The sequence below is a fragment of the Rhinatrema bivittatum genome, chromosome 6 (genome assembly GCF_901001135.1).
Source record: "Rhinatrema bivittatum chromosome 6, aRhiBiv1.1, whole genome shotgun sequence".
Classification (NCBI taxonomy): domain Eukaryota; kingdom Metazoa; phylum Chordata; class Amphibia; order Gymnophiona; family Rhinatrematidae; genus Rhinatrema; species Rhinatrema bivittatum.
In genome coordinates, this window is record NC_042620.1 from 93,074,257 (window position 1) to 93,087,564 (window position 13,308).

General features: G+C 41.4%; 1 protein-coding gene across 3 annotated transcripts in view; it reads right to left on the reverse strand.

The window, feature by feature from the left end:
- Positions 1 to 364: 364 nt before the first annotated feature.
- FAP (fibroblast activation protein alpha) overlaps positions 365 to 13,308 on the reverse strand; it is a 257,755-nt gene continuing 244,811 nt past the window's right edge. For all 3 annotated transcript variants that reach the window (XM_029605610.1, XM_029605611.1, XM_029605612.1), the window contains one exon: positions 365 to 821. In XM_029605610.1, the coding sequence (XP_029461470.1) occupies positions 720 to 821 (102 nt within the window). In that variant the 3' untranslated portion in view covers positions 365 to 719. The remainder of the gene's footprint in view (positions 822 to 13,308) is intronic.

Here is a 13,308-nt window from a genome sequence, read left to right on the forward strand (position 1 = left end):
AACTTTAGTGTGTAATAAATTTTATTATATATTGTTTTTATTTTTACCAAGTCTTCAAGGGAGCATCGTGGGGAGCTGATATTTCTGCCCTTCAGCGTTTGCTGAATTTGTAGGAGAGAGGCATGTAGTAGTAGAGTCAAGCAGCCTGCTAGCCCTCCCTACTAGTTAACTGCTCCACTCCTGGGAAATTAATATGATGTAATCTCATTCATCTGGAAAACAGAATATTAATTTTATGATTTCTGTAGTTATATAGTATGTTTTAATCTTCCAAAGTTCAAAAAATTAGAAACATGTGATATTTAATCTATCTGAGCTCTAGAAAAGAAATTCACTAGCTTACAGATCATTTTAAATTCTAATTTTATTTTTCCAACAGGTGTCATATTTCACACTACAATTTGTGAAAACCACATTTCCTCTATATAATACTGCATGTATAATACAAAATACAATACAATACCATGCCAGTGTTGTCAATGCTAGTCACAACATGTGATCTCATATTATTTGCTAATATCAATAACATATGTAACATGTATGCCAAATAATTCAAAGGCATTAGTTATTACAGTCTCTGGAACATATTTTGTCTGCTCAGTTGAAACTGCACTGCAATCCAACAACCGACAATTTAAAACAAATTAATTTTAAATTACTACCACTGGGGAAAATGTCTAGATATAAAAACAGAAGACAATATGGTTTTTCTGCCCTTGTTATGACGAGATAGAGAAACACTGTTTGAGGAAATGAGTCATATGGGTGTAAAGATGTGTCCTTGCATTGCCTGAGATTGAATGGTCCTTGTCTGTATACCACTGAAAAAGAAACAGAATGAAAAGGATTATGTCATTCTCAATGTCTTATAACAAAAATCTACCCTGGGAATTGGTGCTCAGAGAATCTGAATGTTTGGCAGGGTAAACATTTTAACACTAGATTTTCATACTTTACTGTTAAATTATTACAGACACAATGAGAATTACATCTTAATGAAAACTGCAATTCTGAAAAAAAAATATATGTTTTTTTTAATTATCATACCTTTAGTTGATACTACAATACACAAGCATATTTTGGTTTGTAATGCTTGTATCCATTTTACTCAAATGTTTAGAAAGAGCTTTATATTATTACCTGAGAAAGGTAGATGAGGCCAAATGCAAGACATATGCATATTATATAATCCTTCCTAAACATGCATGGAATTGCTTTATTTAATTTTATTTATGTAAGCATGTGCATACATAATTTTAAATTATACTGTTTTGAACCATTAGTCACTGTCATTTTAATTACTAGGGGTGTGAATCGTGTGATCGATCGTCTTAACGATCGATTTTGGCTGGGGGGAGGGAAATCTGATCGTCGTGGTTTTCTTTTTTTTTTTAATCGTTAAAAATCGTAAATCGGGGGAGGGCGGGAAAACCGGCACACCAAAACAACCCTAAAACCCACCCCGAACCTTTAAAACAAATCCCCCATCCTCCCAAACCCCCCCAAAATGTTTTAAATTACCTGGGGTCCAGTGGGGGGTCCCGGCGCGATCTCCCACTCTCTGGCCACGGCTGCGTTAAGAGAAATGGCGCCGGTGGCCCTTTGCCCTTATCATGTGACAGGGCAAAGGTAGCGCCAGCGCCATTTTGGTTCCTGGCTCCCGACGTCACGCGTGCAGGAGATCGCTCCCGGACCCCCGCTGGACCCCCAGGGACTTTTGGCCAGCTTGAGGGGGCCTCCTGACCCCCACAAGACTTGCCAAAAGTCCAGCGGGGGTCTGGGAGCGACCTCCTGCACGCGGGCCGTATTGCCAATATTCAAAATGGCGCCGGTGCTACCTTTGCCCTATGTCATACGGGTAGCCGGTATCAGGAGGCCCCCCCAAGCTGGCCAAAAGTCCCTGGTGGTCCAGCGGGGGTCCGGGAGCGATCTCCTGCACGCATGACGTCGGGAGCCAGGAACCAAAATGGCGCCGGCGCTACCTTTGCCCTGTCACATGATAAGGGCAAAGGGCCACCAGCGCCATTTCTCTTAACGCAGCCATGGCCAGAGAGCGGGAGATCGCGCAGGGACCCCCCACTGGACCCCAGGTAATTTAAAACATTTTGGGGGGTTCGGGAGGGTGGGGGATTTGTTTTAAAGGTTCGGGGTGGGTTTTAGGGTTGTTTTGGTGTGCTGGTTTTCCCGCCCTCCCCTGATTTACGATTTTTAAAGATTTAAAAAAAAAAAAAAAAAAAACACGACGATCAGATTTCCCTCCCCCCCAGCCAAAATTGATCGTTAAGAAGATCGATCACACGATTCACACCCCTACTAAATCTGTCTCCTGAACTGATCATAACCTAATTTATGTTACAATGCCTCGTAATATTAGCCTTTTCCTTGTTAAGAGTAATGAACTTTCTTTCTCTATTCGTAAGTCCATTAAGACTGAGGACTTAGTAGAGAAACTACCAGGAGCTCTCAATAACATAACCTATGACAATACTGATATAGCAATGACATCCTGGATAGATATAACCACTATGATTGCTGATGAACTTAGTCCTGTTATCAGCAGGCACCTGACTAATAAAAGGCCAAATACCCCATGGAATACCCATAAGATAAGAGAACTTAAAAGACTGCTCAGAAAGAAGGAAAGACTATGGCGAAAGAACACCTCAAATCAGACATTGGGGATAATTAGAGCCCTTCTTTCTAAATATACAATCTTAATAAATAATACTAAACAAGAATATTATGCCAAAAAAAAAATCTATGACTTGAAATTTAACCCCCAAATCCTTTTCTGGATGGTACAAAATTTAACAAAATCTAATGAAGTTGACCTATCGATAGATCCTGAAATGTCAGGAAGCAAATGCAATGAGTTTGCAATCTTTTTTAAGAAAAAAATTCAAAAATTGACAAATAGTTTTTCTCCATCTCTAGATCAAAAGATAATATTATAGCAGCAAGATACCACCCCTTGGACACTTTTTGAGATTACATCTTCTTTAGAAATTGAATCAATTTTAAAAAATATGAATCAGACAAACCATCCATTACATGCAATTCTTATAAAAGTTTTAAAATCAGTCGCTCATATAGTCTCTAACCCCATCTCTAATATGGTAATCCTATCACTCTCTGAAGAAAAATGCCATCTCTCTTAAAATGTGCTTCAGTTAGGCCAATCTTAAAGAATAAAAACTCTGACAATAATGTTTTAAATAATTTTAGACGAATTTCAAACTTAACATTAATTGCCAAGATAATGGAGAAAGTAGTACAAGCACAAATGCAGAGCATCTTGAAGCGAACAATATAGTTTTTCCATCTTAGGCCTGGATTTATCAAATTGTGATGATGTTTTCAGACTTTGTGATAAGTGCCAGACCTGTTGTATTTCAGAGAGCGAGAGAGAGAGAGAGAGAGAGACTAGACAAAATGCCCTCTCCGTAGATAGGTATTTGTATCCCTATGGGAGGCCCACCTAGTAACTCAAGGTGAGGTTTAGGTATTAGTGTAGGGGGTTAGGGGGTCACTTTGACATGAGACGTACGAACAGAACAGTGGTCTCTTGTGAAGATTTGATGACCTACGGAAAGAGGAAACTCACCCAAAGATGAGATTTGTGCAATGTTCTCTCCACCTAGCTTGATGTTACCCAGGTAGAGTGTCCATCAAGCTAGGTTGAGAGAACTTCACACAAATATCATCTTGGAGTGAGTTTCCTCACTCCAAGGGTCATCAAATCTTCACAAGAGACCACTGTTCTGTTCGTACATCTCACATTGAATGTCAAAGTGGCCCCTAACCCCCTACACTACTACCTAAATATCACCTTGAGTTACCAGGGATACACATACCTATCTATGGAGAGGGCATTCTCATTCTCTCTCTCTCTCTCTCTTTCCCCCCCCCCCTCCTCCCCCATGGCTAGGCTGGTGCTCCAGGAGCTTCAAAACCTTACCACCCTGTATTGCAAGCTTAACACTATTGAAAAAGGTGTAGTTAAGTCTGTGTGATAGCACTTCACAGACTGGCAAGCCCACTCCTCCTCTTTTTTGGATTTGCATCGCACTATACAATATGCTGCTATCGCATGTGTTAAAGGCGTTTTCGCATGCGATAGCTCCTTAGCGCATTTTGATAAATGACCCCCTTAATTTGGTTTTAAAAGAGATTTAGTATTAAAATATTTTCTATTAGTATCTTAACAGATACTTATTTAGGGGTTTTGATGCTGGCCAATCATATTTATTAATTTTACTTGATCCTTCGGTCGCCTTTGACACCGTGGATCATGTCATTCTGATTCATAGGTTATCTGAAATTGGTCTCGGTGGTAAAACCCTTCAATCGTTTACCTCATATCTAAAAGATTGTTCCTATCAGGTAAAGATTGGTAATTCCCTGAGAAAATTAACATGGACTCAGGGGTCCTGTCCCATATCAATTCTCTTTCAAAACCACTCTACTCAAATTATGTGAGCAACAGTCCAATCAAACTTATCTTATTGCTTGCAAATGGCGGTTTTAAAAGGCTGAAGTCCCACAGAGGAGAGTTGATATGGGACAGTACCTTCAGGTCACATAAGTTTTTGAAATTTATAAGTAATGAAACACTCAACATGGGAGTTTTTCAGAAGTCACTTTATAAAAGCAAAAATGGTACCTGTCTCTATTAGAGTAAATACCAGAAAGTAGTTCAAACCTCGAGTAGGGGTACCAGACACCAGAGTTTTATCAGAAATACATTGAATCCCCATTGTTTGTATATTGGTGATTATTTTAGGGGGATTTTCATAGAGGCCTATATATAATGTTTTGGTGATCACTGGCTAAAAGACAAACCTTTCCTGACCACCCTTCCATTACGTCACTCATAAAAATATTGAAAAGAACCAGTACAAGGACTGATCTCTGAAGATTTTCTACTATTTGAATTGATGAAAAGTACAAGAAGAGTTGATTTGTACAATGCACTCTCTACTTAGCTTCAAACAAGGTAGGTAGAGAGTGCATTGTACAAATCAACTCTTCCTGTACATTTCATCGATTCAAACAGCAGAAAATGTTCAGTGATGTCAACTTTGCTGTTCATACCTCCTCCTGTGTATGTAAAACTACCCCCCCCCCCCCCCAAGCCCCACTCAGAGTTAAAAGTGCCCCTTCTTACAGTGGTTTTATAAATATTAGAGTGACATTTTGTTCTCTACAGAGTCTCTCTTTCTCTCTCACACACTCATACATTTTGTTTCATTATACTTTGGTACTTGGTTTTAATGATATTTTATTTATTACATTGTATACCATTTTGAAATTGATTTTGACAATCAGTATAACTAAAACTTTACCATTTACTATTCACAATGGGGTAGATTTTCAAATAGCGCGAATTGGCCTACTTTTGCTGGCGCATCAGGCGCCAGCAAAAGTAAGCTGGATTTTAGTAGATACGCGCGGAGCCGCGCGTATCTGCTAAAAACCTGGATCGGCGCGCGCAAGGCTATTGATTTTGTATAGCCGGTGCGCGCCGAGCCGCGCAGCCTACCCCCGTTCCCTCCGAGGCCGCTCCGAAATCGGAGCGGCCTCGGAGGGAACTTCCTTTTGCCCTCCCTTCACCTTCCCCTCCCTTCCCCTACCTAACCCACCCACCCGGCCCTGTCTAAGCCCCCCCCTTACCTTTGTTGGGGGATTTACGCCTCCCAGAGGGAGGCGTAAATCCCCGCGCGCCGGGATGCGACCTGGGGGCGGGTACGGAGGGCGCGGCCGCGACCTGGGGGCGGGTACGGAGGGCGCGGCCGCGACCTGGGGGCGGGTATGGAGGGCGCGGCCACGCCCCCGGACCACCCCGGGCCGTAGCCACACCGCCGTACCCGCCCCAAAACGCTGCCGACACGCCCCCTAAACGCTGCGACGACCGGGCCCGCCCCCCGACACGCCCCCCTCGGAGAACCCCGGGACTTACGCGAGTCCCGGGGCTCTGCGCGCGCCGGTAGGCCTATGTAAAATAGGCTCACCGGCGCGCAGGGCCCTGCTCGCCTAAATCCGCCCGGATTTGGGCGGATTTAGGCGAGCAGGGCTCTGAAAATCCGCCCCAATTTGCTTATGTTTTAACAATTTTGAATACTTTTGTATTGGCTACAAATCTGATCGCGTCAGTCATTGTTCTCTTTTCCAGTTCATTTATGAATATGTTAAACAGCACAGGTACCAGTAGAGATCCCAGGGGTAATATATGACCCTTTTCCATTTTGAAAATTGACCATTCAGTCCTATCCTCATGACTTTTAAGAGTTACCAGGCCACAATAGGACATTGCCTCCTTTCCCATGACATTTTAATTTCCTGAGAAGTCTCTCATAGTAGACTTTATCAAATGCCTTCTGAAAATCCAAATTTACTAGATTAACTGGCTTACTTTATGTACATGTTTATTATGTGATTGTGAGTGTTGGGGTGAAGATGATGATCAAGCAGCTGAGCCAGTCTAGCAAGCTGCTTATAAGTTGATGGCAAATTACTAGTAGTAATACAAGCAAGAAAGTAGCTGGGTCAGACTGGCAGGCTTTACGAATATTTATACATATTTTAGAAATTCTATAATCAACACAGGCACTGTGTAACTGGGTCTGTCTGGTGGGCTATTAATACCTCGTAATGGCCAGCTCAATCTGACTGGTTGTCAGCAGCCAGCATGTAAATCAGGGATTTGGACTGTATGGACAATAGATACTTGCACTGGTTGAACCTGGGACCGAAATGTTAGGATGTGATCATTATTTATATTCTTTGAATTCAAGTTAATAAAACTGCAGCCATTTTATTTCCACTATACCTGCCTCCAGTCTGATGATTTTGTGGGTGGGTGTTGAGGAGGGTGGAAGGGAAGAGGGCTGGATAGTTAGGCAGGATGGAGCTGTTCTGTAGTACTTTCATTATGTATTACATGATTCCAAGTTGGGGCTGACCTAAAAACCTTCATACAAGAAATGTATTTTTTTACTCTGAGAGATATGGGGCCTTTGAGCCATGTTTTTTGTTAACATAGGCTGTGGTTATTTTTATTTGCTGAAGTCAAACAAATGCCTTCCTCTTGAATGTGGGTGAATTAAACCTTTACTCATCTAGCAATACAATCTGACATAATTGAGCATTAGGGTAAATTAATTCAGCATTGTAGTTTATATTACAGTATATGCCAAGTCTCAAATTTGTACTTAATCTACAGTCTCGGCAACAGTTCATACTACCACTTCATGCAATGTCTTTCTCTAGGTTTTGATCTTTGTGTTGCAATATATTATGCAATACGAGATCTGCTTTTCCTTGAATAATAAAATCACTGTCCTAAACTCACAAGTTTGCTGCCAAGTCATTATTTCAAGTAGTCATCAACTATTGTATGTTGCTGACAATCAGATAATTACTGTGCAAGGCACATTGACAATCTGTTCTAAGTTCCAGATGAACAGGCAGTTTATTTCTGATTATCACAGATTGCTATGGTACAACTTAAATACAAGTTATATAATTCAAATGTGGGTAAAATAATAGTTTTTAAAATCAAGATTTGTGAATATATTTGTTATACATTGGAAATGGAGGAAATTGCATAATGGGCATCATATGTAGAAGTTGTTGTTATGAAAGCAGTGGAAACTTTTCCATGTGCAATAGTCAACATGCTGTGAAAATAGAGGACCCTAACTTCAGAATCCTGGTAGCCTTATCGGATCTGGAACAATGCCCAATTACATTCAAGAAGAAACTTAAGACGCTACTATTCAGACAAGCCTTCCCATAACACTTGTCCTTGCCTCATCCTCTACGGACCTTCTCTTCTTAAGCTCAGATGCCTAAGCACTTTTTCTTCCGCTGACTAAGCTATTTAATATATGTATATTAGTTTCATTAAATCTATGGTAACCCTCCGCTACCCTCCCCCCCCCCCCCCCACCTTCCAACCCCCTTACAATCCCTCATTCCTACCCCCTCCCTCGGAATACCTTGTTACCCCAAAAAGCCAACTCTTATCAGTTCTTACCAGTTTTGACACGTTACTCCCCATGCTTAAGCTGTATCCAAGTTTTTCTCTCCCCCTGTTCTATGTAAGACAACTTTGTCACTGTTTTATGGTTGCAATGTAAACCGGGGTGATAATTAACTCTGCTATTTGAACTTCGGTATAGAAAAGTTATAAATAAATAAATAAATAAAATGATGGTTTATGCAATCAAATTAAGGGGTCAATGTATTATGGGGTACATTTTTAAAAAAAGCGCGAGCAAACAAAAGTACGCCGGATTTCAATAGATACGCGTGTAGCCGCGTGTATCTTTTAAAATCCGGGGTCGGCGCGAACAAGGGGTGCACATTTGTGCACCTTGTGCGCGCCAAGCCCTGCGCGCGCTGCCCGTTCCCTCCGAGGCCGCTCTGAAATCGGAGCGGCCTCGGAGGGAACTTTCCTTCCACCTCCCCCACCTTCCCCAGCCCTACCTAAATCCCTCTCCTAACCTTTATCCTGGAAGTTACACCTGCCTATGGGTAGTCGTAACTTGCGCGCGCCGAATGTCTGCTGGTGCGGCAGGCCCCGACACAGGCCGCTGTGTCGGGGCACTCTGCTACACCCCCGGACAACCGCCACGCCCCTGAACACACCCCTGAGCTGATGCCATGTCCCGGGGCTTGCTCGTGCCACTGAACCTATGTAAAATAGACTCAGCGCGCGCAGGGGCAGATTTCCTCATGTTACGTGCGTAGCCTTTGAAAATCTGCCCATAAGTGGTTTTCCCCTTCTGAGGACAATTTTAAAAAGAATTTGTTTGAACCAGGGGAATAACCAAAACAGAATATTTTTTTAGGAGGGATGCCCAAGGTTAACATGGCCTAGCACTGTGATCAGCCTCCCTCCCTGCCCCATCCTGTATCCTATCCTATGTGGGTCTTTATGGCAATGGCGAGAAATCCTTTACATTTCTGGTAACACTGTCTCCAGTCTCTTCCTTCTCTCACTGCCCTGTCCCTGCTATTTTTCACTCTCCATCTGTGGTCATAGAATGTACTTTATACAAGGGTTAATCTATCAGACTGCTGAAAAATAATAATGTAAACAGGCTTCCATTCAGCCTAGGCATTCCTGAACTTTTAAGGGTTTGAGAGGAAAGAGGATCAATAAATATCTGCTAAAAGTAAAGCAGACTTTGATGACCTCAAACTTTTATATGCCTAGCCCAAAGGTAGCGTTTCCCCATTCAAGTTAACCTTCTTAAAGACACAAGGGATCATTGAATGGCATTGATTCTGATGACTCCAGGCTTGCTAATTGCTGTGGGGGACATTACCTTGCTGCTAGGGGATGAGAATTCAAGCAAAAGGTGAAAACGGGGCATATATCCACAAGGCCCAAGCAGTTACCAGGATACATTCCCTGGGCTGAAAATTGCCTTCCTCTCATTAGTTAAAAGTACACATGCAGTTTTACTGCATGTGTACTTTCACTGTAGTAAAAAGGGGTTGGGGTTAGGGCGGAGAAGGGCAAGTATACATGGATATTTAATTCTGAAATCCCTATCCAAACTTTACTGGTTAGACAAAACTACACCTCCAGAAGGGACAAAATACTAGAGGTGTAGTTTGGTCAGGAGCAAGGGGTATTTGAAGCTAGAGAGTGCATTGTACAAATCAAATCCTCTTGCATCTTTCATCGATTCAAACGACAGAAAATCCTCAGTGATGTCAAAATTGCTGTTCATAACTCTGACCCTCCAAACCCTACCCTAAGTTAAAGTACCCCCTCTTACAGTGGTATAAATAGAGAGTGACATAGTGATTTCTATACAGAGTCTCTCTCTCTCTCTCTCTCTCTACAAATGTGAAATTTGCATACTAGCATGCATTGTGCTAATTAATGTGGGTGTTATCATGAGCATTAAGGCCCTAATGCAAAATGACCCTGTAAGTTAGACTGTTACCCCCTGTGTGCAGGAATAGCAAGCTTAAATATGCCCAGCTATGTTAAAGCTAACTGAACTCTTGTTTGCTGCTTATTCAAAATAACAAACAAAAAAAATCAAGCAAAATGAAATGGAGTGCTCCCTTCTTCTGCCCACCAAAACAGTGAAAATAAAAGACCATCTATGACCCCCTGGACCTCTCCAACCTCACTTCACTCCTCCAACCCTTTCTTACCTTATCAGGGGGTCTTCCATAGGCAGTAATGATCTGCAATAGCTCCTTTTCTGCAGCTCCAGGTTTTCAAAATGGCCATTATGTTGTATGGTAGATTCTTCCATATAATATAATGGTTACAGCTTCTGGTTGACCATTTTGAAAACGAAAGCTGCATGGAAGGAGCTACTGTGGATGGTGTTTGCCCATGGAAGACCTCCAGGGTGGTAAAAGGGGATTAGAGGCAGGGGGGTTTGGTGGATGGAAAGAGGAACCCAGGGTTTGTGGGTTTGGTGGGTGGGACGAGGAACCGAGCCTGGAACTTTTGTTTTTTTAATAGGTAACAGTATTTGCTTTGTTTTGTAAACTAAACAAAACAGGAAATGTCTTTTCTTATATTGGTTTACTATAGCACATCTCTGCTAGACTTAGACCTATTTTCAGCCAAAAGCTAGGAAGCTTTGTTATGGCTGAAACTTAAAAGTGAATTTTCAAAGGGGTTTTGCACACAAAAATAATAATATGCACATAAATCAGCAACTAGACCTCCAGATTCCTCTCAAATTATATTCATCCTCAAGACCTATAAGAGAAGCGTACAAAGGTACCCTGCAAGTTCCCCCAACAAAAGCCACGCGACTATCATACACCAAAGAACGAGCATTCTCTACAGCAGGTCCAACTATCTGGAACAATATGCCCACTGACCTCAGACTAGAACCTTGCCTTCAAACTTTCCGCAAAAAACTTAAGACCTGGCTCTTCCTCCAGGCCTTCCCCTAACTTTCTAAGCCATTAATTGTCAACCGGACAGGACTCTGCTTTACCGGCTAACGCCCCGCTATGTTTAGACATTATAATTAAGCCGCCGTTTCTTTTGTTTCATTGCCTTTTCTAGTTCTCTTCAGTTACACTGTCCTATACCTCTGACTAGCCTAGCCTCCAAGTTAACTACCCTTGTTATATGTAACTTCCGCTTCTAGTGAATTGTTCTTGTTTAAGTTATACCCTTTGTTACATGTAAACCGATCTGATATGAAATTTTTCATGAAGGTCGGTATAGAAAAGTGTTAAATAGAAAAGTGTTAAATAAATAAATAAATAAATAAATAAATAGCATGTATGCATCTATATATTAACATATACATGTCAAGAATACATGCATATTTTCTGTTTCATGCACATATTTTATGGGGGAAAAGAAGGGTGGTCTGGGGTGTTCCAGGGCGGGGCTCAGTAGTACATGTGCAAGTTGCTGTTTTATAAGAAATATATGCATATACATTACTAAATTTATACGTACACTTTTACACCTGCTGACTCATGCATGTGAAATTGGGCTTGTCTGTGTTTATGGGTGGGAGGTCTGCGTGAAATGGTGAAGGCTCAGGGTGACATGCTAGAGGGTCTAGGTGAACTGGAGAAGGAATGGATGAACTGGTGGAGGTCTCCGTTAACTGGTGATTCCAAGTATGCATACAAGTAACTATTTTCAAAATGTTATACATGCATATTTTATAAAATATCCACCACTGTGTTTAATCCTGGGTGTTTATTCGCACAGTGTCAATTATTTCATGTCTAAAATATACGCATGTATATTTATAAAATGTGTACAGAAAGTGTTTTCTTTCATTGCAAATAACGCAAGCAGTGAAACATGCACACGTACTTTCAGAGCAGAAATACATGGTATTTTATAAACTGTGTAGCTCCTGCTATACAGTTTAAAAATAGTAAATGTAAGGAAATTCTGGTTTCCTTACCTGAAGGAATATACCTGAAAACCTTGTTAGCTGGGTAGGTTCAGAGAGATTTAGTGAAGAGAGGTTTGGATTTTGATCCCCTTTCCCCATGAGGAAGTTGCAGATGATGTGCTCTAGCAGTATATAATCCCCACCCACTATCATAGGCTACAGATTTATGGTTAATCTTTCAGAAGGAAGGATATCCCTGCTTTCTGTTAAATATTTTTGCTAACTGAGTTCAGAGGATTTTCCTGATTTGCCCCTCTTGCGGGTCAACTTTTATGTTTGACCTCTTTTGGTTTATTTAATCTTTTCATCCATTTTTTGAATCCTTCCCTGTGAAGGGATACATACAGAGGATTTGGGTAGTCTCCATGTAAGGATAGATCAAGGGGTAGGGAAGATTCTGCTGCTCTCTGTCTCAGGATGGGTATAAGGGGGTTAGAGGAGTAGGGGAAGATCACAGGGTTCTTGGGGGGGGGGGGGGGGGGGGGCGGCAGAGGCCTATTATTTTTATGGGTTTGGTGGATGGGAAGAGGAACCCGGCCCAGGATAAATCAGTAGAGGAGTTTCACTTTGAATTGCTTTTCTTCAGTGACTTTCTTCTCAGTTGGGGGACAAGGGGTTTTTTCCCACCCTTCTTGTCTCTTCATTGTTTTTTTCCCTTTTTAGTCAAAGACTATTTTTGCTCCTTTTAGAACTGAATGCCCTTGGTACAGGGAATCAGTTTAAAAACCATAGGGAAGAAGTGATGACTTTCACCTAGGAAGAGCCTGAGGAGTGGAAATTTCATCCAGGAGAAAAGGATTCTAGTCCATGGCCAGAGGGAAGGAGTTGAAGGTATTGTTCAAGAGCTGTTTTTTTCAACTACTCACGTGTGCTGCACTTGAGAGGAGCGTGCCTACTGGTGCTTTCAGAAGGAGATCTAATATATTTAAGAGGGCTGCAGGAGAGGTATGAGAATTGGGAACTGGGTTCTGATAAGTATTTGAGACTAAATTCTAACCGTTCTCCAATGGGAAGAAGATTGATATAAATTTGGGAGTTTGAAGAAAGCATAATCCTTCTTCCATTGGATTAACTGAAAGGAGAAGGAGAACAATTGTTAAGGAATTGGCTTCCATAAATTAAAAGACTTTAATAAATGTGTGTCCTCACTCTTAGCAATCTTTCTTCTTCATTATTGTTAATCAACTTTATTTTAAGTCTAAGTGCTGTAAAAAATCTTCATTTAGTTTATCAACTATCAATAAAGAAGTTGGAAACCACATTACTTTTCAGTGTGATTATTGCTGCTATATATGGAGATTATCTGTGCTGTTTACAGAGCTTGGGAAAAAGAAATGTGTACTTTGGTTAATGCAAAAGGGTCTTGAAGCTATGCTTCTCCCCATAGGGA